At 47.3% G+C, this 26,936-nt stretch overlaps 1 protein-coding gene across 1 annotated transcript in view; it reads left to right on the top strand.

The window, feature by feature from the left end:
- The window catches only part of CTDP1 (CTD phosphatase subunit 1), a 469,717-nt gene that overhangs the window by 55,586 nt on the left and 387,195 nt on the right, over nt 1–26,936 (top strand). The window contains exon 2 of the mRNA XM_063923302.1: nt 17,198–17,281. Coding sequence (XP_063779372.1) covers nt 17,198–17,281 — 84 coding nt within the window. The remainder of the gene's footprint in view (nt 1–17,197; nt 17,282–26,936) is intronic.

The raw sequence follows: 26,936 nt of genomic DNA, 5'->3' as shown, positions 1-26,936 counted from the left end.
TTCCCGCAAGAACTCTTCAGTGGGATCTGCTGGACAAATGGTCCGGATCGCATCCTCAGATGCATCAGCGGATAACCCTATATCCAAGGAAAAGGGTGTCTCTCCTGTGGTGATTACAGAGTGCTCATCTTCTAGAGGGCCGCAGATTCGGCATTCAGGATTGGATGCCGGTGACCACGGAGGCCAGCCTGAGAGGCTGGGGAACAGTCACACAGGGAAAAAATTTCCAGGGAAGTGTGATTAAGTCTGGAGAATTCTCTCCGCATAAATAAGCTTAGAGCAAATTTATAATGCTCTAAACTTAGCTAGACCTCTGCTTCAAGGTCAGCCGGTATTGATCCAGTGGGATAACATCACGGCAGTCGCCCACGTAAACAGAAGGGCGGCACAAGAAGCAGGAGGGCAGTGAAAACTGCAAGGATTTTTCGCTAGGCGGAAAATCATGTGATAGCACTGTCAGCAGTGTTCTTTCCGGGAGTGGACGACTGGGAAGCAGACTTCCTCAGCAGGCATGACCTCCACCCGGGAGAGTGGAAACTTCATAGGGAAGTTTTTCAACATGATTGTGGACCGTTGGCAAAGACCAAAGGTGGACATGATGGCGTCCCGCCCGAACAAAAACGGGACAGGTATTCCGCCAGGTCATGAGACCTTCAGGCGATAGCTGTGGATGTTCTGGTAACACCGTGGGTGTACCAGTCTGTGTATGTGTTCCCTCCTCTGTTTCTCATAACCAGGGTATTGAGAATTATAAGACATAGAGGAGTATGAACTATACTAGTGGCTCCGGATTGGCCAAGAGGGACTTGGTACCCGGAACTTCAAGAAATGCTCACAGAGGACTAAGGGCCTGGGGAGCTAAGAAGGGACTTGATTCAGCAAGTACCATGTCTATTCCAAGACTTACCGCGGCTGCGTTTGACGGCATGGCGGTTGAATGCCGGATCCTGAGGGGAAAAGGCATTCCATAAGAGGTCATACCTACCCTGGTCAAAGCCAGGAAGGAGGTGACCGCACAACGTCATCACCACATGTGGTGAAAATATGTTGCGTGGGTGAGGCCAGGAAGGCTCCACGACGGAAATTCAACTAGGTCGATTTCTACACTTCCTGAAAACAGGAGTGTTTTGGACCTCAAATTGGGGTTCATTAACATTTAAATTTCGGCCCTGTAGATTTTCTTCCAGAAAGAATTGACTTCTGTTCCTGAAGTCCAGATTGTAAAGGATGTATTGCATATACAGCTTTTTTGTGCCCCTAGGGGCACCGTGAGATCTCAACATAGTGTTGGGATTTCTTAAAATCATATTGGTTTGAACCGCTCAAATCTGTGGATTTGAAATATCTCACATGGAAAGTGACCATGCTGTTGACAAATATCTCACATGGGAAGTGACCATGTTGTTAGCCCTGGCCTCGGCCAGGCGATTGTCAGAATGGGCGGCTTTGTCTTACAAAAGCCCATATTAAAATTTTCCATTTGAACAGGACAGAACTGGGACTCGTCTCCAGTTTCTTCATGAAGGGGTGTCAGCGTTTTCACCTGAAACAACCTCTTGTGGTGCCTGCGGCTACTAGGGACTTGGAGGACTCCAAGTTACTAGACGTGGTCAGGGCCCTAAAAATATATATATATAATATATATATATATATATATATATATATATAGTTAGGACGGCTGGAGTCAGAAAGTCTGACTTGCTGTTTATACTGTATACACCCAACAAGCTGGGTGCTCATGCTTCTAAGCAGTCTATTGCACGCTGGATTTGTAGTACAATTCAGCTTGCACATTCTGTGGCAGGCCTGCCACAGACGAAATATGTAGATGCCCATTCCACAAGGAAGGTGGGCTCATCCTGGGCGGCTGCCCGAGGAGTCTCGGCATTACAACTTTGCCGAGCAGCTACGTGGTCAGGGGAGAACACGTTTGTAAAATTTTACAAATTTTGATACTCTGGCTAAGGAGGACCTGGAGTTCTCTCATTCGGTGCTGCAGAGTCATCCGCACTCTCCCGCCCGTTTGGGAGCTTTGGTATAATCCCCATGGTCCTGACGGAGTCCCCAGCATCCACTAGGACGTTAGAGAAAATAAGAATTTACTTACCGATAATTCTATTTCTCGTAGTCCGTAGTGGATGCTGGGCGCCCATCCCAAGTGCGGATTGTCTGCAATGCTTGTACATAGTTATTGTTACAAAAATCGGGTTATTACTATTGTTGTGAGCCATCTTTTCGGAGGCTACTTCGTTTTGTTATCATACTGTTAACTGGGTTCAGATCACAAGTTGTACGGTGTGATTGGTGTGGCTGGTATGAGTCTTACCTGGGATTCAAGATCCTTCCTTATTGTGTACGCTCGTCCGGGCACAGTACCTAACTGAGGCTTGGAGGAGGGTCATAGGGGGAGGAGCCAGTACACACCATGTGACCTAAAAAGCTTTTTAGATGTGCCCTGTCTCCTGCGGAGCCCGCTATTCCCCATGGTCCTGACGGAGTCCCCAGCATCCACTACGGACTACGAGAAATAGAATTATCGGTAAGTAAATTCTTATTTTTACTCATTTCAATATTTTGATTACTCACAAAAGTGCCTAATAAATATTTACACATTACTTGGTGGATAAATAAAATAAAGTATAAATGTGCTTATATCTCTCCACACCACAGTGTTGTAATAAAACAGTCAATTAAAATGTAAAAAAAATCTCAAAAAAAAATCTCAAAATGCTACGTTGCTGTAAAAATGGTCTGTGACCCTAAAAACACTGCACACATAAATATATGTTAAAAAATACACCACACCTCGTGTGTTAATACTGCACACAACTGTAAAATTAATCTCTACATTCGTGACATTATCCCAACCAATATCCCGTTTATCCATACATAAACAACCACCTCCATAGTGTTATTACTACTATAAGTGCTCATCTCCAAAAGCTACACCTTTTGTCCCTGTTGCAGCCCGCTCCTAAGCAGGAAAACCTCCCACATATCACATATTTAACATCCCCGTGCTAACATATAATTTACCCCCTAATCAAAAACAAATAGTTGCACAGTATACAATAACATAAAACAATAACATTTAAAAACAATAATCCATATAGAGCACATCAAAACTCTACACAGATGGAAAACAGCAAAAATTCAAACCGTAAAAGATTCAAAATTACATCAGTAAAAGAATCAAAATTAAACCGGCTAGATGTACAAGGTCCCTGTTATTCACTCTTTTTAACTGTGCATATAAATCACTAGGCTATGGGGACCCACAACTTATCCACAGAGATCTTTGGACCACATGTTTCCCTCCACTGTATTATAAGAAATTGCTTAAGCCCAATGTCTCATTGAGACCTCTGGGTCGAATGGTATTTAATCTGAAGATCCATCGGGTCTCCAATTGGAGCAACTTCTGTGCCCTATTGCCCCCCCTGATGGACTCAGGCATGTGGTCAATAATGCGGTATTTCAGTGTGGCCATTCCATGTTTGAGCTGCGCAAAATGTCGTGCCACAGGCTGATCACTAGTGCCAGACGACAGTGCAGTTCTAATCGCTTGTCTGTGCTGTGCCATCCTAACTTTAAAAGGACATTCTGTTTTGCCTACATAGTATAGGCCGCATGGGCACATAATCACGTATATAACAAATTTGGAGTGGCACGACAGTGGCCAGTTGATGGTATATTTTTTTGCAGAATGTGGGTGTGTAATGCTACCTCCAGGTGACATATAGCTGCACGTTGTGCACCCGATGCACCTGTAGCATCCATTAGGCCTGCTCAGGAAATGTTGTGGAACGGCCTTCTTGAATTTGCTTAAATCGGTTTTAACCACAAGGTCCGTAATATTTTTACCCCTCCTATAACTCTGCATAATTTGTGTATTTTTCAATGCCTTAAGGTCTGGGTCTGTGGTAATAATTGGCCAAAGTGCTTTGGCTTTTTTACTGGTATGACGGCTGTTGGTGTCATATGTGTTTACCCAAGGTAATTTATTTTGTTTCTTTTTGATCCTAGTTTTGGACAGCAGATGTGATCTATTTTGGGCACACGCTTTACTTCTGGCACACTTCAATAAAAATTTGGGGTATCCCCTTTCACGAAACTTCTTTTCCATAATATCAAGTTGTGCTTCTAGGTCTGTAGCCGTATTGGTGATTTTACAGACTTGAAGAAACTGGGAATACGGTAGGCCTTGTATAGTTGGAGTGGGATGGAAACTGCTATAGCTTAGCAGCATGTTCCTATCCGTAGGCTTAGAGAATAGGTTAGTAATGATCTTATCTTCATTGATTCTGATGGAAATATCCAGAAAATCAATGTGGCTATGACTGCATTTCATCGTGAGCTTAATGGTGCTTTCGAAATCATTATGTTTTGTAATGATGTCACGTAGAGCCTGCTCACTCCCTGTCCAGAAGATGTGCAGGTCATCTATGTACCGGTAGTATAAAAAAATATGCTTAGAAATGCTAGAATTCTCAAAAAACAGTCCCTTCGCAGTTCCCCACATAAAAGTGTTAGCGAAGGCCGGAGCCACTGCTGACCCCATCGCACAACCTGTTACCTGCCTGAAGAACTTGTCCTCAAACAGGAAGTAGTTGTGTGTGAGGGTAAATTCCAATAATTCAGTGAATAATTCAATATCGGGGCCCACGTATGCCGTATTACCAGTAATGAGCCTTCTCACTGCCTGTACACCCTCCCGGTGGGGAATGCATGTGTACAGGCTGGTTACATCTATGGTGGCCATAAGTAGCCCAGCGGGTACTTGATCCAGATGTAAAAACTTTTCCAATAGTACGTTAGAGTCCTTCAAATGTGTGAAGGTTTGCTGAATGCAAGGCTGCAGATATGCATCCAGGTAAATTGCTAAAGGTTCGCAGAGCGACCCCCGGGCAGATATAATCGGTCTCCCCGGTGGCCGCTGTGCGTCCTTATGTATCTTGGGTAATGTGTAAAATACTGGTACCACTGGATATGTATTTAACAACTTATGTACCATTGTGCTAGCAATAGTTCCCTGTTCACAGGCCTTCATTAGAATATTAGACAATTCTGCTAGATATATTACTGTGGGATCTTTAACCAAGGGGCAATAAGTACCTGTATCACTCAATTACCGATGACATTCAGCAATATAATCAGTGGTGTTAAGAATAACTATCGAGCCTCCCTTATCAGCCCCCCTTATGATAATGTCTTGCCTTTTACTCAGCGCTTTAAGGGCTACATTTTCATCCCTTGATAGATTGCTATACACTTGGGATGTATGGTCAGTACCGGCTGCTTCCAATAATCTACTAAAGGTTTTTAATGATGGATTATTGGACACCGGATCGAATTTAGAACTAGAACCTAATTTCTTAATTCTTGCTGGACAGTTACTCACCCCTGTTGCTACAGGGTTTTTCTCAAAGTGTTCCTTTAGTTTTAAGGTGCGGTGCAGTCTAAAAGAATCAATTTTCCATTGGAATTTATTAGGTCTGTTCGTCGGCACAAATGAGAGACCTTTCTCCAAAACGCTTACCTCAGAGGGGGACAAAGGGCTGGAAGACAAATTGAAGATTAAGCTTTCCTTATTCTGGGTGGTCGACCTCTTCGTTTGCCTTCTTTTCTGCCCTCCCCATCTGGTGTGCCTGCTTCTCGGGCCGCTAGAATTGCCCGAGTCTTTATCCCTAAAGGGGTCGTGTGAATTGGCCCCTCTATTCACAGTCCTCCCTTGGTCGTCTGAGTCACTGGCCAAAGTGGTTCCACCGCGAGTCGTCTGCATTCTGCGTCGAAATCTTGGTACCTTATTGGTAGAGATGTTACTCCCAGTGCTTCCCAGCCAAGTATAGACCCGGTGCTGGGCATAGTCTTGTTGTACTTTGACTAGCTTCTCCCGTTTGAATTTTAACAAGTCAATGCGGTACTGCTCCACCTGTTTGGCCAATGTGGCAAGTCTGGGTTGTTCCGCTGTAAAAAGCTCATGATGCTCCGTCTCATAAGTGCTGATTTTCCCTTTAGTTACATTATACTCCCGGGTTGCCTCCTCTATGACCAGCAAGAGGAGGTCCATGGAGCATTTGTTCAAAACTGCAATCCATCTCTTGCAGAAATTGATATTAAATCTTCCAATAGTGGGGGCATTATGGATGCGGAACCCCCTGGGGATTTGTTTGGCACGATAGTAATCGGACAACGTCCGACTGTGATAAAGAAAATCCACTGCTCTTTTCTTCAATTTAAATAGTTCTTTAAAAGCATTCTCATTAGTGGTGGCAGGGACATCCTCAAAGGCAGATTCCTTGTGGAGAATGCCTTCAGCCTCCAGGTCAGAGAAACTTAGTGTCAAGAGTGTCACATTGCAGTAGGAATGAGGTGACATCGTCCTCCGTTCCCTGTGGAGTAGCCATTTAAAGTTTCTGCGAACCTATTTCCACAGGCCCATCCACATAAAGTAAAGTGCTGTGCAAAAAAGTGCCACCCAGTGCAAAATGATTAATCACTTAAAAACATAGAAGAAAGTTCCTGAGATAAATATAGCAATTAAATCAAATGTTCGGTGCCTTGCCCCCGCTCACCACATTGCAGATAGTGGCTCAGCAGTACATAAATACCCTTTTGTGGCTGGCACTCGAAAAACCTCCAAGGGTTAACTGGCTCTGGTGCCCTCCAATGAGGTTTGCACCTCCATGTATATAGCAGATATAAAAGGCGGCACTCAGAGACTTGACTTGTGCAAAACAAACTTTTAGTGCAAAAACTGCAGGTTACAGCATCAACGTTTCGGGGCACGTAGCCCCTTCATCAGGATAACCCCCAAAGTGAACAGTTACCAATATATATATATTTTTATCGCGTAAAGCTGGGTACACACTAGAGCGACAGGGATTCATTTCCGACTTCTTAACGAATCCCCATCAGCCCTAGATCATGTGTAAACACTGGGGCGATGCTAATGAAGGTCGAAACAAACATGTTCCTTCCTTCATTAGCATACTACAGGACACTAGCGACAACGCTTGGTTAAACGTGCAGCACATCCAACTAGGCATCTAGGAGCGCGCAATCCCCTGTACACACTAAGCAATGAAGGCGATATTTTTTTACGAAACTGCATATCGTGCCGACATCGCTCTAGAGTGTACCCCACTTAAGTCTTGACTCGTAGTATAACCATGGGTGGACCAGGTCAAATGTGAATTTGGGATTTATTTTGAAATGGGAAGTTTGAATAGACAGGACCATGGGATTACAAATTTGTCACAAGATTTAATTATACCCCTTTCAGGCCGCATTCCCTGGTCCGACCCGGTATTTTGAACACTGGTCCAACCCGGATGCGACCTAGCTCCGAACCCATTTGCACTGCACCTGCTTCCTGGGTTATTCCCGGGTCGGGCCTGTTTACACTAGACCCGGGTCAGCCCTGGAAAAGCTATGTATGTCCTCAAAAATGGGTGTAGTATTGCTGACCGGCGGTCAGGAGACCGCCGGTCAGCTTACCGACGCTGGGATCCCGGCAGCATACCGACGCCGGGATCCCGGCGGGGAGGGGCGAGTGCAGTAAGCCCCTTGTGGGCTTGCAGCGCTCGCCACGGGTTCTATTCCCACTCTATGGGTGTCGTGGACACCCACGAGTGGAAATAGTCCCTGTTGGTCGGCATGCCGACCATCGGGATAGTGACCCGTCGGGCTGGTGGAGGAGGTCATGTGACTGTCGGTCAGCTGACCGGCGGTCACATGAATACCACCCCTCAAAAATGGCCTTTCCCCGCTGGAATCCACCATCACAGAAGTCTCTGTACTTTGAAGTAATTGCTGGTAAAGGTCATCTTTGTGGAATTTCTAGTTCATTTTGATGAACATCATATTTGTTTTTTCTTTAAATCCCCCCCCCCCCCAAAAAAAAAAAACAAAAAAAAAAACTAGCGAATAATTACAGTCCTATAATAGTTGATAGATCTGATGGGATCTGAATTCCTGAATTTTTTTACAGAAGTTGTTTACCAGTTATATTGGTACTAGGTGGCTCATCGCACCCTATGGGCGCTCTTCACACCGTCGCAAGGGGCTACGCCGCCTTAAGCATAGCACGGGCTTTTGGCGTGCAATATGTTGAATATATGGAGTATTGGGGGTCATTCCGAGTTGTTCGCTCGGTAAATTTCATCGCATCGCAGCGATTTTCCGCTTAGTGCGCATGCGCAATGTCCGCACTGCGACTGCGCCAAGTAAATTTGCTATGAAGTTAGGATTTTTACTCACGGCTTTTTCTTCGCTCCGGCGATCGTAATGTGATTGACAGGAAATGGGTGTTACTGGGCGGAAACACGGCGTTTTATGGGCGTGTGGATAAAAACGCTACCGTTTCCGGAAAAAACGCGGGAGTGGCTGGAGAAACGGGGGAGTGTCTGGGCGAACGCTGGGCGTGTTTGTGACGTCAAACCAGGAACGACAAGCACTGAACTGATCGCAGATGCCGAGTAAGTCTGAAGCTACTCTGAAACTGCTAAGTAGTTTGTAATCGCAATATTGCGAATACGTCGTTCGCAATTTTAAGAAGCTAAGATTCACTCCCAGTAGGCGGAGGCTTAGCGTGTGTAACTCTGCTGAAATCGCCTTGCGAGCGTACAACTCGGAATGAGGGCCATTACCTCCAAACCTAATTTTGTCATTGGTTACATATTCTGGAGACAAAGGGCTTGCGACTGTGTGAACAGCGTACGCAGGCCACGATGAATCACTTAGTAGGTTCTGTGGTTGGGGGAGTGGTGGGTGCAGGGGAGACACGGATGGTGGAGGGGGGCCAGGGGTGTTGCTGGTGGGAGAGGGAGGGGCGGTTGAGGGGAGCTTCGGGTGGTAGAGGGGCGGGTGGGGGGGGCAGGGGACTGGAGATGGAGGAGGGTGTCTGTAGATGCTGCAGGTGAAGGGGGGGCGGATGGGGCCGGAGATGTTGTGGATGGGAGAGTGTGGGGTGAGGGACCGAGCTGGATGTGGGAGGGTGTCCTGGGGTGCGTCGAGTGGGGAAAAGAGTCCTGAGCAAAATTGTTGGGGGGGGGGGGGGAGGGGATAGCGGTGGTGCCGCGGGTGGTGTAGGGTTGGTTAAGGGGGTAGGGCCGGGTGCGGGAGTTGGGCGAAGGGCGGATGCGGTGGTGGGGGAGGGTGCGGTGGTGCTGTGGTTGGTGGAGGTGTGGGATTGCGTGAGGTGCATCCAGATGGGGCTCCGCAGAGATAACAGTATAGGGGACATAGGCACAGTATAGGTGACAGGCGGTTGGTGGAGGGGCGGGTGCGGGGGTGCCGCCAGTGGGGTAAGGGGTCCGGAGCTGGTGGGGGAGAGGTGGGTGCGGGGATGACACGGAGGGAGGTGGGGTTGCGGGGGTGTAGCAGGTGGTGGAGGGGTAGATGCGGGTGAGCGGTTGGGGGCGCGTAGTGGCGGGGGTGCCACAGGTGCGGGAGGGGCGAGTGGCATGGGTGGGGCGGATGCAGGGGTACAGAGGATGGGGGAGGGGCGGGTAAGGGGGGGGGGCTGCGAGTGGGGGAGGGCCGGTTTCAGGGGTGGTGCGGATGGGGGTATGGGGGTGGTGCGGATGGGAAATGGGTGGGTGCGGGGGTGCTGCCTGTTGGGGGAAAGCGGGTGTGGGGGTGATAAGGGCAGCTGCCGTGTATCGCTACCTCCATTGCTGCTGCTCTGTGTGTACATTTTTGCTGTAAAAGGGGGAAACTGGGGGAACGTTGGCCTGCGTGCCCTCCCTCATCCACACAAACACATTGTACAGGGGCACACTGACATATGCACACACACTATACAGGGGGAGCTGGCAGCCATGAAGAGGCACATACCTTCTGTTATAGTGCTGCTCCAGCCCCCCTTCGTCAGCACATCCTACACGGTCTGTCTCCAGCCTCCCCATTACCTGGCGTAGCGGGAGGGCTGGGAGGCAGGAGGACGCACAGCTGTGCTGTGCTCAGTGTGTGTCCAGAGCAGGAAGGGCGGCTTTGGAGTCTAACCCGTAGGAGCGGCCGGCGGCGGAGACACAGCCGCCGTGAGTGACGGATGGCGGCCATCGGACACACAACAGCAGCAGCAGGCAGGCCGGGAGAGGGAAGGAGGCAGGCGGCTGTTACCGGCTCCCGGCACCACATCACCCGCTCATGTGGTGGAGTGGTGTGAAACAGACGGGTGAGGCGGACGGGTTGGTGGAGGGGGTTCGGGTCGGAATTGTTTGTTGGGGGGTAATTGGAGGCGGGGTGATGGCAGATGTGGTGTGTGTCACGTCAGCCCTTCCCCTGTACAGCACCGCTGGGACATCACACAATCCTCGTATATAATTGGCCCGTGCTGTGACTCTGCCCAGCGTTAGAGGCCCAGGCACAGAGTCTGGGCTATTATATAGGAGATAATTTAAAGACCTTTTTAATCCTGATTAAGTCAAAAGACAAATCTTCCAATTTCTACATCTTCAGTTTAAAATGTTATGCTTTTGTGTATTCTTTGAGGACTGTGGATAGCTGGTAATGAGGTCTGATGATAAATAGAAGAATTTCATCTGCCCAAAAAAATTGATTTTATGGTAAATGGATCCGATAATAGTACCTGTGATTGAGTCATTTGAACTTTTTTTCCACAATCTGTTACATAGCCAAGACATAAATAAGTGGTGGCAGAGGAAAACCCTTTCTGGTTTAACTGAATATATCAAATCCTGGGAACAGGAAAGCATTACTAAAACACAGGCCTATACGTTTTTGACTACATTAAAAAATAGCTAATCCAAGCCTGGTAAGAACCATAACATGTGCAACCAACGCAATATGTTAAATACTTTCTCCGCATTCAGAGAGAGCGGGATCATCCTTAGAGGATTAGGGCATATAATGCGCTAGTATGTTAAAACCTTTTATCTTACATCCTAGAGGATGCTGGGGTCCATTTTAGTACCATGGGGTATAGACGGTTCCGCAGGAGCCTTCGTCACTTTAAGACTTTTTAGCAGTGTGAACTGGCTCCTCCCACTATGCCCCTCCTCCAGACCTCAGTTTAGAAAATGTGCCCAGGAGACTGGACGCACTCTAATGGAGCTCTACAGAGCTTTGCTAAAAATGACTTTGTTAGGTTTTTTATTTTACAGGGAAGCTCCTGGCAACAGCTTCCCTGCTTCGTGGGACTTAGGGGGGGGAAGTAGGAACCAACTACAAGGGGGCGGGGATTCTCCTCAGACTTGCCAGAACACTCACTGGGCGCCATCTTTCTCCTGCAGAAATGCCAGTGTGAACCTCCTGAACGCTGTTTCTCCTCATGACAACGCTGCTACATGTACCAGGGCTTGTAGAAGGGGAAGAGAGTGTTCTTTATAATTAGGTCTGTGGGCCTAATATTGGTATATGCGCTGTAATTGGGTATTATTTCCACAATTCACTTATAAAGCGCAGTGTGTGGACTGGCAAATACCTCTTTGTCTCTCTGACAGACTTTAGTTGGGTCTGTCCCCGATAGCCCCCCTGTGTGATAGGGGTGTGTGTGTGTCTGTGTACAAGTGTGTACAAGTGTTTAACATGTCAGACATCGGGGAGGTTTCTTCCCCGGTAGAACCCATTTTAGATGCACGAGAGGGTAATATGGTGGCCCTTCCCTCACAGAAGGAGCCGGAGTGGGTGAGAATGTTGCAGAAGAATATGTCAATGCTGAGCTGCAGACTAAATATTGGAGGCAGTCCGTAGAGGATGCACTGTTTACTTGAACCCTCCATATCATCCACTCGGGTCCCATCCAGTTCCCAGAAATGGTCTCTAGCCCAGATAGTGCAAGGGGACACAGACACTGATTCCGACACTGACGTCGACACGGGATTTGAAAAGGGTAGACCCCAAATTAGCCAAAAGCATACAATGTATGATAGTTGCTATAAAGGAAGTGTTGGAGTTTCCTGAAACAACACTGGTCCCAGTGGAAAATGATTATTCTAAATTAAATAAAAAGCAGGTTGTGACTTTTCCTCCTTCAAAGGATTTGAATGCGTTCTTTGAAGAATCCTGGGCTAACCCAGAGAAGAAATTTACTGTTCCCAGAAGGATACGTGTAGCGTACCCTTTCCCTGAGGAAGACCGGCACAAGTGGGAGACAACCCCAATGATAGACACCTCAGTTTCGTAGCTGTCTAAGAAAATTGTTTGCCTGACCCTGGGTCAGCCTCTTTAAAACCGGCTGACCGTAAATTAGAAGCAACCTTAAAATCCATATATACAGCTAACAGATCAGGCCCACCATTGCTTATGCGTGGGTGGGTAGCGCTGTGGAAAAATGGTCTGACAACTTGCTTGTTCACATAGACACAGTTGACAGGGATGAAATAGTCCTAACTCTCAGCCATATCAAAGATGCTGCAGGTTACATAGTTGAAGCTATGAAGGATATTGGGTTGCTGAGTTCAAGATCCTCTGCTATGGCATTTTTAGCACGCATGGTCCTGTGGATCCGCCAATGGTATGCGGATAGAATAAAAAAGGAAAATTGAGGTGCTCCCTTTCAATGGAGAAGCCCGCTTTGGAGACAAGTTAGATGCCATGATTTCAACTATCGGGCAAGTCTGCAATTTCTGCCTACAGCTGCTGCTCCACCTAGGAAAGGATAGCATTCTCATACGATGCAGTCCTTTCGGCCCTACAAGTCCAAAAAGGCAAAGGGTGTCCCTTTCTTCGCAGGAAGACAGCTACTTCTGCTAAAACCTCAGCATGACGCTGGGACTCCCCTGCGGAAGTACGATCAGGTGGGGGTATGTCTACTGTTTTTCAGCCAGGTCTGGTTTCACTCAGATCTGGATCCCTGGGTATTACAGATAGTATCCCAAGGGTACAAATTGAAATTTCAAGACCTTCCCCCATGCCGGTTCTTCAAATCAGCCTTACCAGCTTCTGTTCAGGTCAGAACAAAAGTGCTGAACGCTATACAGAAATTATGTCAGGACAACGTAATTTCCTTAGTTCCTGTGTTACAACAGGAAAAAGGGTTTTATTCAAGCCTGTTTGTAGTGCCAAAACAGGATGGCTCGGTCAGACCGATTTTGAACCTAAAGACTCTGAGCCTCTATTTGAAAAGTTCAAATTCAAGATGGAATCCCTGAGACAGGTGATCTCCAGCTTGGAGGGAAAGGAATTCATGGTGTCAATGGACATAACAGATGCTTATTTACATGTTCCCATCTACCATCCGCATCAGGCATACCTGAGTTTTGCGGTGCAGGACTGCCACTACCATTTCCAAACATTGCCTTTCGGGCTCTCCACCAAGGTGATGGCAGAGATGATGGTTCTCCTTCGCAAAAAAGGAGTCAACAGAATTCCTTACCTCGACGATCTCTTGATAAAAGCAAGATCGAGGGGAAACTAGTGCAGAACATTGCAGTTTCCCTGACTGTGCTTCAACAGCACGGTTGGATCATAAACCTTCCAAATACTATTGGAACCCAAAATGAGATTATAATTTCTGGGTATGATGTTGGACACGAAAACACAGAAAGTATTCATACCAGTGGAAAAGTCTCTGGAGATCCAGAGGATGGTCAAACATGTTTTGAAACCGGCACGCATATTAATTCATCAGTGCATCCGCCTGCTGGGGAAGATGGTAGCAGCCTAAGAGGCTCTACAATTTGGCCGATTCCACGCCAGGGTCTGCCAATGGGACCTACTGGACAAGTGGTCAGGATCGCACCTACACGTGCACCGGAGGATAATCCTGTCAACAAAAACCAGAATTTCACTCTTGTGGTGGCTTCATAGTTCTCACCTCCTGGGAGGCGGTCAACATCCCGCTGGACGGGATCCCGGCGGTCGAAATACCGACGCCGGAATCCCGACCGCCACAATCCCGACACATTCTCCCTCCGTGGGTGTCCACGACACCCATAGAGGGAGAATATAATAGTGTGCCTGCAGCGTGGCGAGCAAAGCGAGCCCGCAAGGGGCTGCGTTCCGCTCGCCACCCCTGTCGGGATTGTGTGGTTGGGATTCCGGCGTCTATTTCGACCGCCGGGATCCCGTCCAGCGGGATTACGTACTGATCCCCACCTCCTGGAGGGACGAAGGTTCGGGATTCAGACATGGATCCTGGTGACCACAGATGCAAGCCTCTGAGGTTGGGGAGCAGTCACACAAAGGGAAACAGACAGTGTTACGGCAGTAGCTTACATAAACCGTCAGAGCGGAACTAAAAGCAGAGCGGCAATGGCAGAGGTGACAAAAATTCTCCTCTGGGCAGAGAGGCATGCAAAAGCTCTGTCGGCAATTTTCATTCCGCGAGTGGACAACTGGGAAGCAGACTTCCTCAGCAGACACTATCTCCATCCAGGAGAATGGGTCCTCCACCCAGAGGTCTTTGCGAAGGTAGCAAGTCGTTGGGGCATTCCTCAAGTAGATATGATGGCATCACGTCTCAACTAGAAGCTTCAAAAATATTGTTACAGGTTAAGAGACCCACGAGCAATAGCAGTAGATGCATTGGTGACCCAGTGGGTGTTCCAGTCGGTGTATCTGTTCCCTCCACTTCCACTTATACCAAAAGTTCTCAAGATTGTCAGAAGAACAAAGGTTCGAGCAATTCTCATTGCTCCTGACTGGCCAAGGAGGGCTTGGTATCCAGATCTGCAGGAGTTATTACTGGAAGAGTGGAATTAAAGGTTTTCTTAGAAGTAGGAGAAATATTGAGTATGTGGTCAAGAGCAACATTAAAATCCCTCATTACAAACAGACCTCTTATTTAACCACCTTTAATAGTAATCTACATTGAGACCAAGGCACTTTTATTTGGCGTCTATTTTCCCAACAAGTATCAGATAATGTATTTTGTCCTCCGCCATCACCACCAGCAGTTTAAAAGAAAACAGGCATTGTTATTTGTTTTTAAGGGATGTTTATCATGTGAGGTATTTGTAATCGGATAATTGAGAGGAAGAATAGGCTGAAAAGTGAGTTTTTTGTGTGGTAACAGTATTCTCCTTTTGAGAGTAAGTTTTTAAGAGAGAGTCTCTGTATTATTCTTAACCTTTTAAGCCGTAATTATTGATACTGAGAAAGTTTACTATTCTAACACTGTTTTTGTGTAGCTTGTGTAAAGGTATGAGAATCTTTTTGAACAAATACCTAGTAGTTACAATAAAATGTACAATGGCGCTGGAGATCAGAGGAATGGCTATGGTATAACCAGAATTGTAATATTAACTACATACTGTATGTACAACTTGTAATACCTTAGAACCACCACATGATGGCACTGGATCTTTACAGATACCATGAATTGTAGGCAAGTGTAATCAGACTGCAGGCTCAATTCCACTATGAGCAACTGGCTACTCTCACACTCTGGTGATCAGTATCGATAAGAGTTCTGCTAAATTCAGAATGAAATTGCAGGTTCTGTATCAGTCTGCAGCTGAAGTACTGACTGAAGGTAGTGGGCTCCCTCAGATTGTACAAAGTTAACATAGCTCTAAAAATAAGATCCCGGATTCTTGTGTTTTTTGCAGCTGCAATTGCAGTAACGGGTCAGCTATTTTTTTTTCAGCTGACTTCGGGAAGGTGGAAAAAATCCCTGATAGTGTTGGCTTTCGGATCTGCTTGGATAGCCCCTGGAAGATCAATTAGCTGTGGTAATCTACTGTGGCTAATTGAATCCCCCCTCACTCCCAGTCATAGTACATGGACACCTGTATCTCCTATCACAGATAAGTACTTTGGGGGTATCCAATTATCCCCGGTAATACATAGGGTGTTTTCTGACTTTTTTCTGATGTTTCACCAATTTATTTATTTTTGTATTTTTTTTTTTTTTTTTTACAGGCTATCCTGATGGATAAAAAAAAACAAAAAAACAAAACTATTCTCCCGAAAACACATAGGTTCAGTAAAACCTGTGTGTTTTCGCGTGAAACAGCCCCGTTTTCGGACGAAAACGGGGCTGTTCCCGGGGATTCTGCTTCGCCTGCCGGAGGCAGGTGAAACAAAATCCCTGATAAGCCGGCGCGCGCTGCGGCTTATCTGGGCTAATTAGCTAGCCCCCAGCGGGACAATTAGCCCCGGTAAATGACTGGGGCTAATTGGATATCCCCCTTACTAGCAAAGGGTTTCTGGTCTCCTGCTTTGTAAATATCCAGTAAGAATGGGAGATCAGTTCAAGAGGGAGGTGATGATCAGGGTGCAGTTCTGCCTTGCAGAATTAACTTCTGCAGTTACTCTCAATCATGCTCTTTATAAAATAATTTTACACCTAGAAGAGCTCTTTTCTGTCCTATAAACACTAAACAGCCTTACTAGCAGTGTAGCAGTCTGATATGGGAATTCTCATGCCACACAGTTATTAGAAAAACATTGTACGCCTCTGTAAAATCTTTGTGGGATCTATGTACAAAACCTTTGAGAGAGAGAAAGTGGACGGAGATAAGGTACCAACCTGTCTTTTTTTTCAAACACAACCGGTGACGTGAAAGGAGCTGATTGGCTGGTTATTTTTTCTCCATCCACTTTATCTCTCTCCAAGGTGGGAATTCAGTTGCGGACGATATTTTTTCCAGTGACAAAAAACATTTTGTTTTTGCCTGATGTTTTATATGTTCCCAGATCCCTGTGTTTTCATGGACGCAATCGCAGAAATGGGTCAGTTATTCGCGGATTTTTTTTCACAGAGGCAGGTGAAACACAGCGGTGAAATGAGTAACCTGCTAGATTGTGCCTGCATGCAGGCCAATCTAGCACCGGCGATAGCGACGCGCGAGACCGCGCATCACTGTCGCAGGAACCCCTACACGCGGAGCGATGGTCTAAGCAATCTAGTCAGATTGCTTAGAAATTAGCTGAACATCGCTCCGTGTGTACCCCCCTTTAGTACATAGACCACTGTATCTCTTATCTGGGATAAGTCCTTTTTGGCAAAGGGTCTCTGGTCTCCTGTTTCGTAAAGATCCAGTAAGAGTGGCAGCACTGAATTACTGGCCCGCATAATGAGATTAAGATGAACCTTTTTAACCTCTTCAATTTTACAAATAAATGAATACATTAGAAATCTAGCATGTATTTTCTTTTCTTTTTTTTTTTTTAGTAGGTATGCATAATAATCTCTACTTTTGAGAGTTATTTTTTGTCCTTCGTGTAAAATTTTAATTGACATTTTCAACCTCTCACTTTTCTTTCCTTTTCATCTCTGTTATAGGGGTGTTTTGGTACGGCTGTCGGGCTGTAACCACCCTGTGGTTATGAAAGGTTTGTGTGCAGAATGCGGTCAGGACTTGACACAGTAAGTAAATTACTCATTTATTCCCATTACATGTATATTGCTTTTGTGCTCAGATCTTTTTTCTTGGGAAATATTAATTGCAATGGAAAATATTTGTCTGTAAATCAAACACCTCTGCTGAGCTCTGAATGTAAGCTACACAAAGCAATCTGTACAGTACATTAGGGTTTCCATGTATTGGACAAAAGCACATCAGTAGAATCATTGCTTTGCTTTAGTGACCAGCTAATTGGTAACGCATAATTAATGTGTGGACTTTGGCGTTATATTATTAAAATAAAATGTACAACTGTCTTAACAATCTGTGATGGGCTTGGGTAAATATACAATGCAATCAAACCGCGATATTGGATAGCCTGCTGTGGGTCACGGCATAACTTTGCTTTGTACAGTACAATAAAAATAAGCCCCATGTGTTACAGAAAGCACACTCTGGTTATTGTATTGCATGGCGTCAAAGTAAAACATATCTTTGCAGTGATCGCGCTGAGCAAAAAAAAAAGTGGGTCCCAGGGACCCCTCACTTTTATAAATTGGGGTCCTACTTGTCCTTTTCTGGGTCCCATCGGAATGAATATTCTTATTAATTATTCAAATATAAAAACAAGGACTTGATGTGGACACTACTAAAGTGTTAGAAAGGGGGTGACTATGTTGCTAGGCTGTGTAGTATACATGACACTTGCACCAAAGCTGTAACTAGACATTTTGGAGCCCCCGTACCACACACAAAGAATAGATGGTGCGCGCCGCAGGCGCGCTGCAAAAATTTAGGGGTGTGGCTTCGTGGGGGAGGGGGTGTGGCCACATAATAGTACCAATTCGCATTACATCACTCACACTGCGCCAGGTAGAGCACTTATACACAGTGATCGTGGGTGTCAGCGAGGGAAGGGGGTGCCCACAGTCATCGCGTATGTCAGTGGGGGTGCCAAGGGGGGGACTGACAACGACTGACGTAGTCAGAGCCGCATTAAGGCTAGTGGGGGTTCCAGGCAACAAAGGTGTGGGGGCCCCCACCAATAAAACTGACTGTGCACACTGTTGCTATCATTAGAGAGGGAGAGGGCGAGCGATTAAGACGGTGTCAGAGAGAGAAAGACAGAGGTACAAGCGAGTGAGGGAGAGAGATAAAGGGCGTCAGAGAGGGAGAGAGACTGAGATAGAGAAGGGGGAGCAAGAGAGAGGGAGAGAGTCAGGAAGACAGAAATAGGGAGGGGGTGCGAGCAGGAGAGAGTCAGGGAGGTAGACAGAGCGAGAGGGGGAACAAGCGAGGAAAAGAGGATGTCAAAGAAGGGAGAGAGAGAGAGAGCCTGGAAGACAGAGAGGGGGGGGGGGGGACCAAGCGAGAGACAGAGCGTGTCAGTGAGAGAGAGTCAGGAAGATAGAGAGGGGAGAGAGGGGGAGTCGGGAAGACAGGGGGAGGGGATCCAAGTGGGGGAGGAGGTGGAGAGAGGGTGTCAGTGAGGGGAGAGAGATGAATAAAGCTGGATAAACAATACCTGTTGGGCTACAGCAACAGCAGGTCACTGATATGTGCAAGGCACTTCATGATGTTAGGCTCCGCCCCCTTCCCCGTGCACCAGAGAATCGCGGCATTATATCCACGAGGGGGCGGGGCTTACTGTAGAGACGGAGGCAGTCTCCATCTCTGAGACAAAGTTCCTCCTGTGCTGCTGGGACTCATAGCCGGCCAGGGTACAGGGGGGCCGGACCGGGGTCAGTGTTTTCCGGCGTGTAGGGGCCCCGGGACGAAAGCCCAGCCTGCCTTTCCTATAATCCAGCTCTGCATCCAGTCCTCCTCCTGCTCTGATGCTGAAGCGATGGCCAATGACAAGGTCAGTCCATCTGAGCCCAGTGTGACACATGTAGGTGGCTGCTCACCTGTAATAAACCCCCCCCCCCGCAGCACATACACAGCAACCAGCTCACACCTCTCCCCCCGCACCGCGCACACACAGTCACCGGCACTCATCTCTCCCCATCCCCGCGGCTCATACCCAGCAACCAGCTCTCACCTCTCCCCCCGCACACACAGTCACCGGCACTCACCTCCCCCCATCCCCGCAGCACATACACAGCAACCACATAGAGTCATCGGCGCTCACACACGCTCCTGCCAGCCGCTGGATCCCCCTGAAATACGGCCATAGCAGAGACGCACCGTCTTCGTGACACTGTTCCTAGGAGCCGCGCCATCATGCCGGGACCCTGTGAAGGCACTGCACGCAACCAGGAGAGGAGCGGTAAGGCTCCACCTCCTCTATTTAAAAGCACAGGCTCACTGATTTGCTGCTGCGGAGCGCGTCCCCAGGGACCCTCCCATTTTAGATAAGTGAGTCCCCGGACAGCAGAAGCGGGTAAAATACGCGCTATAGCGCGTTTTTGCGATCACTGTCTTTGTATCAAATGCTTTTACATTTTTCATAGCTTCATCTAAAGGTGAGTACACACTAGGCAATATGCTCGGTGAGCAACATCGCCTAGTGTTTCTCCAGCAGGGTCCACAGGTTATCCACAGGATAACAATGGGATATGATGAAGCGACAGCGGATTTGCACCAATCGGTCAAAGCTTTCTGGCCTCCCAGCATGCAACAGGCCCGTCCATATATCCCCGCCTCCTGGCTCAGGCAAATCAGTTTTTTGTTTGGTGCGGCAGGAGCCGGACCATGGTCAGAGAGCTGCTGGTTTTAGCAGCCCTAAGCTTTTTATTTTATTTTTTATAGTGTTACTGTTTTTTTTTTTTTTAGCAATCTTTCTAAACAGTGTCTTATACGTACCTTAGAAAGAGTCGCTCCAACAACTCTCAGCCGGGTCGCGACAACACTTACCCACGAGTACAGTGCTGTTTCGGCGGGCATCTGTGTCGGATATACTAGCAGGTTCAACAGACGTTTCCAGGCTGTGGCTGGAGCACGGGGAGAAGGTAAGGCATCGGTTCCGCTTAGAAGGGGAATACGGACACAGCCCCACTGTTTTGGGAGGAGACTACCATACAGTCGCTGACGTGGCTGCCACCTCGGGTTCCTCAGCGCTAAGCCTTAGGGATCATAAGCTCCAGTAATAGTATGAGGCCGCGATCCCTAGGGTTGATGTCGGCAGTGGCGAGTCAGACACTCTCCTGGTCGCCCCTCCCCCCGGTTCATGACCAGTTTCCTCCGAGCCTCCCGCCATGAACTGTTTTCCTGCTTCCATCTGAGACGCTGTATACGAAGGGGACCCAGTCACAGCATAGGCGGCTGTGTGACTGGTGCATCTGTGTTCACTATAGGTTCAAATAGCGGCAGTGTACACTAGCAAGCGTCTGGATCCACTCAGCGTTCGCAAATGTATTGATCGGTCCTGGAAGCGTGGTGAGTCTCCCTGTATCCCACTCTACTGAGTAAAGGCAATACAGCACTAAGTCTCTATCTATCTTTTGAGTACGAATAGTTAGATAAGTGCCTATTGCATATGAGTCTGTATAATATTACTGTTTCTTTCGCTATGCGTCTGAATACGGTAGATCTTTTTAAACATGATTCAGTAATATGTTCTCCTACATACTTGAAATGTATTTGAAGTTGATTATGTGCTCATATTGCTTATTATACTAATGTACAACATGTGACTGACTGCTAGTGTGATTGCTGACTTTATTATATATTCTGTCTGGTCCCCCCCCCCTATACCGATCCTTAATGCTGGTGCATAGCAGGGTAGGGACAGATTGTATGTCACTTTAAAAAGCTTAAAGTGATTACAGTCACAAATTGTGTAGTACACTGTGTAAGTGTTGATTATCATGTCTAAGAGTGGCAAAGGTGAGGAAGATACACTCCCAGCAATGCCAGCACTCATATCATGTTTGTCTTGCAAAGCTGGGTTAACCTCTCAGGATCTGGTTCAGGATGGTTTGTGTGCAAATTGTTTTAGCTTTCACCAGGGGTTCTTGAGAAATACAAGGCAGATTCAGGCGCAGGTTGATCCCCCTTGGGCTATGTTTGCACAAGCATCCAGTATAGCTGAGTGGATGATTCCAAATCCTGTATCAGGGGTAGGTTACACGATTAACCCTTGCATGCAGCTTCCCACCTGCGGTTTATCACTTCCAGCAGCAACCTCTCAATAGAAACAGACTGATAAGCCAGTGGTAAGTAAATCTTCATCCTTAAAGGCTACACATGTTTCAGATGAGGATTCATCGGAGGATGAAAGCTCAATAATCTCTGGTTCGGCATACGAAGAGGAGGAGGAAGGTCTCAGCTCAGTGGGTATAGCTGAGTTAATTAAGGCAATGAAAGCCATTCTATCCTTTAGAGGAATCAGCAGAGCCTGTGTTAAAAACCAAGGCACCTGTGTTTAAACGTCCCAAAACAGTTAAGACTAAGTTTCCTGGGTCAGATCAGCTGACGGAAATCATGGAAGAGTCTTGGGCTATGCCCAGAAAGATGTTTAGAATTCCTAGGAAATGGAATTCCAATAATCCTCTTTCAGCTGGGGATTGTTTAAAAAGGGAGGTGGCTCCCAAAGTAGATACACATGTGATTTGATTAGTGCAAAAATCTACATTACCTTTGCCTTCAACATCATTAAATGATGTTACGGATAGGAGAGTGGATGGTTTTTTAAAAAAACATTTTTTCCCTGTCTGGGGCAGTCATAAGACCAGCCATGGCTTCAGCTTGGATGGCAAAGGCAGCGGCTGCCTGGGCTGATGCATTGGATGGGGATTTTTCAATGGCATCTAGAGAGCAAAAAGCCCATATAGCTCATATAAAACAGGCTGCGATGTTCTTGGAAGAAGCAGCATTGGATATGGGTACTATTGCCTCCAGCGCATCAGCTTCAACAATAGCTGCTCGCAGAGCAGTTTGGCTACGTATGTGGAAAGCTGATTCAGAATCTAAGAAGGTTTTGGAATCTTTGCCTTTTTCTGGAGATATTCTTTTTGGTAAAGAATTGACAGATATTTTGGAGTCAGAAGCAGATTCCAAAAAGGTAAAGTTTCCTTCCACATACAAATTCAAACCTAATTTTCCAGCTTTTCGGTCTCAAGGAAAAGCTGATGGCAAGCAGCCCCAATACAACCAGTCTGGTAAGACTAAAAAGCATTGGGCTACCTGAAGGCTTTTTTGTACCAGCTCGTCTTGGGTAGAGACGAAGTTCATGGCTTTGTAAGAGGCAGTTCAGAAATTTCTTTAGTCAGGAGTAATCATTCCAGTTCCTCCTGCACAACGAGGACAGGGTTTTTACTCCAACCTGTTTCTAGTTCAGAAGCCAAATTGGTCATTCCAGCACATTCTCAATCTTAAAGTGCTGAACAAATACTTTTGGGTACCTCGGTTTCATATGGAGACTTTACGTTCCATTATTTCTCTAACGTCCTAGTGGATGCTGGGGACTCCGTCAGGACCATGGGGAATAGCGGCTCCGCAGGAGACAGGGCACAAAAGCAAGCTTTTAGGATCTCATGGTGTGTACTGGCTCCTCCCCCTATGACCCTCCTCCAAGCCTCAGTTAGGTTTTTGTGCCCGGCCGAGAAGGGTGCAATCTAGGTGGCTCTCTTAAAGAGTTACTTAGAAAAAGTTTTTAGGTTCTTTATTTTCAGTGAGTCCTGCTGGCAACAGGCTCACTGCATCGAGGGACTTAGGGGAGAGATTTTCAACTCACCTGCGTGCAGGATGGATTGGATTCTTAGGCTACTGGACATAGCTCCAGAGGGAGTCGGAACACAGGGCTCGCCCTGGGGTTCGTCCCGGAGCCGCGCCGCCGACCCCCCTTGCAGACGCTGAAGATGAAGAGGTCCGGAACCAGGCGGCAGAAGACTCTCAGTCTTCATCAGGTAGCGCACAGCACTGCAGCTGTGCGCCATTGTTGTCAGCACACTTCACACAGCGGTCACGGAGGGTGCAGGGCGCTGGGGGGGGGGTGCCCTGGGCAGCAATGTATAATACCTGTATGGCGAAAAATACATCACATATAGCCCTTGAGGCTATATGGATGTATTTAACCCCTGCCAGATATCTAAAACTCCGGAGAAGAAGCCCGCCGAAAAGGGGGCGGGGCCTATTCTCCTCAGCACACAGCGCCATTTTCCCTCACAGAAAGGCTGGTGGGAAGGCTCCCATGCTCTCCCCTGCACTGCACTACAGAAACAGGGTTAAAACAGAGAGGGGGGGCACTGATTTGGCGATATGTATATATATTAAAATGCTATAAGGGAGGAACACTTATATAAAGGTTGTCCCTGGATAATTATAGCGTTTTGGTGTGTGCTGGCAAACTCTCCCTCTGTCTCCCCAAAGGGCTAGTGGGTCCTGTCCTCTATCAGAGCATTCCCTATGTGTGTGCTGTATGTCGGTACGTGTGTGTCGACATGTATGAGGAAAATATTGGTGAGGAGGCGGAGCAAATTGCCTGTAATGGTGATGTCACTCTCTAGGGAGTCGACACCGGAATGGATGGCTTATTTATGGAAATTACGTGACAATGTCAACACGCTGCAAGCCGGTTGACGACATGAGAGGGCCGGCGAACAAATTAGTATCTGTCCAGGCGTCTCAAACACCGTCAGGGGCTGTAAAATGCCCATTTACCTCAGTCGGTCGACACAGACCCAGACACGGACACTGATTTCAGTGTCGACGGTGAAGAAACAAACGTATTTTCTTTTAGGGCCACACGTTAAGGGCAATGAAGGAGGTGTTACATATTTCTGATACTCCAAGTACCACAAAAAAGGGTATTACGTGTGAGGTGAAAAAACTACCTGTAGTTTTTCCTGAATCAGATAAATTAAATGAAGTGTGTGATGATGCGTGGGTTTCCCCCGATAGAAAATTATTGGCGGTATACCCTTTCCCGCCAGAAGTTAAGGCGCGGTGGGAAACACCCCTCAGGGTGGATAAGGCGCTCACACGCTTATCAGAACAAGTGGCGGTACCATCTACGGATAGGGCCGTACTTAAGGAGCCAGCTGATAGGAGGCTGAAAAATATCCTAAAAAGTATACACACACATGCTGGTGTTATACTGCGACCAGCGATCGCCTCAGCCTGGATGTGCAGAGCTGAGGTGGCTTGGTCGGATTCCCTGACTAAAAATATTGATACCTTTGACAGGGACAGTATTTTATTGACTATAGAGCATTTAAAGGATGCATTTCTATATATGCGAGATGCGCAGAGGGATATTTGCACTCTGGCATCAAGAGTAAATGCGATGTCCATATCTGCAAGAAGATGTTTATGGACACGACAGTGGTCAGGTGATGCAGATTCCAAACGGCACAAAGATGTATTGCCGTATAAAGGGGAGGAGTTATTTGGGGTCGGTCCATGGGACCTGGTGGCCAGGGCAACTGCTGGAAAATCCACCGTTTTTTACCCTAAGTCACATCTCTGCAGAAAAAGACACCGTCTTTTCAGCCTCAGTCCTTTCGTCCCTATAAGAGTCATATCTGCCCAGGGATAGAGGAAAGGGAAGAAGACTGCAGCAGGCAGCCCATTCCCAGGAACAGAAGCCCTCCACCGCTTCTACCAAGTTCTCAGCATGACGCTGGGACCGTACAGGACCCCTGGATCCTACAAGTAGTATCCAAGGGGTACAGATTGGAATGTCGAGAGGTTTCCCCCCTCGCAGGTTCCTGTAGTCTGCTGTACCAATGTCTCCCTCCGACAGGGAGGCAGTATTGAAAACAATTCACAAGCTGTATTCCCAGCAGGTGATAATAAATTTACCCCTCCGACAACAAGGAAAGGGGTATTACTCCACACTATATGGTGGTACTGAAGGCTAGGTGAGACCTATTCTAAATCTGAAAAATTTGAACACTTACAAGGGTTCAAATCCAGATGGAGTCACTCAGAGCAGTGATAGCAAAGAACAAGGGGACTATATGGTGTCCCGGGACATCAGGGATGCTTACCTCCATGTCCCAAAATTTGCCTTTTCTCACCAAGGGTACCTCAGGTTCGTGGTACAGAACTGTCACTATCAGTTTCAAGACGATGCCGTTGGATTGTCCAAGGCACCCCGGGTCCTTACCAAGGTAATGACCGAAAGGAGGATTCGTCTTCAAAGAAAATGGACGACCTCCTGATAAGAACAAGGTCCAGAGAACAGTTGGAGGTCGGAGTAGCACTATCTCAAGTAGTTCTACGACAGCACGGGTGGATTCTAAATATTCCAAAACCGCAGTTGTTCCGACGACACGTCTGCTGGTCCTAGGGATGATTCTGGACACAGTCCAGAAAAAGGTGTTTCTCCCAGAGGAGAAAGCCAGGGAGTTATCCGAGCTAATCGGGATCCTCCTAAAACCAGGAAAAGTGTCAGTGCATCATTGCACAAGAGTCCTGGTAAAAATGGTGGCTTATTACGAAGCGCTTCCATTCGGCAGATTTCACGCAAGAACTCTTCAGTGGGATCTGCTGGACAAATGGTCCGGATCGCATCTTCAGATGCATCAGCGGATAACCCTATATCCAAGGACAAGGGTGTCTCTCCTGTGGTGATTACAGAGTGCTCATCTTCTAGAGGGCCGCAGATTCGGCATTCAGGATTGGATGCTCGTGACCACGGAGGCCAGCCTGAGAGGCTGGGGAGCAGTCACACAAGGAGTGTGATCAAGTCTGGAGAATTCTCTCCACATAAATATACTGGAGCTAAGAGCAAATTTATAATGCTCTAAGCTTAGCAAGACCTCTGCTTCAAGGTCAGCCGGTATTGATCCAGTGGGATAACATCACGGCAGTCGCCCACGTAAACAGAAAGGGCGGCACAAGAAGCAGGAGGGCAGTGGCAAAACTGCAAGGATTTTTCGCTAGGCGGAAAATCATGTGATAGCACTGTCAGCAGTGTTCATTCCGGGAGTGGACGACTGGGAAGCAGACTTCCTCAGCAGGCACGACCTCCACCCGGGAGAGTGGGAACTTCATCGGGAAGTTTTCCGCATGATTGTGAACCGTTGGGAAAGACCAAAGGTGGACATGATGGCGTCCCGCCCGAACAAAAAAATGGGACAGGTATTGCGCCAGGTCACGAGACCTTCAGGCGATAGCTGTGGACGTCCTGGTAACACCGTGGGTGTAACAGTCGGTGTATGTGTTCCCTTCTCTGCTTCTCATAACCAAGGTATTGAGAATTATAAGACATAGAGGAGTAAGAACTATACTCGTGGCTCCGGATTGGCCAAGAGGGACTTGGTAACCGGAACTTCAAGAGATGCTCACAGAGGACTAATGGCCTCGGGAGCTAAGAAGGGATTTGCTTTCAGCAAGTACCATGTCTGTTCCAAGAGGAACCGTGGCATCGGCCTTTAAGAAAGGACCTGCTCCAGCAGGGACCTTGTCTGTTCCAAGACTTACCGCGACTGCGTTTGACGGCATGGCGGTTTGAACGCCGGATCCTAAGGGAAAAGGCATTCCGGAAGAGGTCATACCTACCCTGGTCAAAGCCAGGAAGGAGGTGACCGCACAACGTTATCACCACATGTGGTAAAAATATGTTGCGTGGGTGAGGCCAGGAAGGCCCCACGAAAAAATTTTACTAGGTCGATTTCTGCACTTCCTGAAAACAGGAGTGTCTATGAGCCTCAAATTGGGGTCCATTAAGGTTCAAGTTTCGGCCCTATAGATTTTCTTCCAGAAAGAATTGGCTTCAGTTCCTGAAGT

The sequence above is a fragment of the Pseudophryne corroboree genome, chromosome 5 (genome assembly GCF_028390025.1).
Source record: "Pseudophryne corroboree isolate aPseCor3 chromosome 5, aPseCor3.hap2, whole genome shotgun sequence".
Lineage (NCBI taxonomy): Eukaryota > Metazoa > Chordata > Amphibia > Anura > Myobatrachidae > Pseudophryne > Pseudophryne corroboree.
Note: the sequence above shows the minus strand (reverse complement) of the source record. Positions and strands in the feature narration are given on the sequence as shown.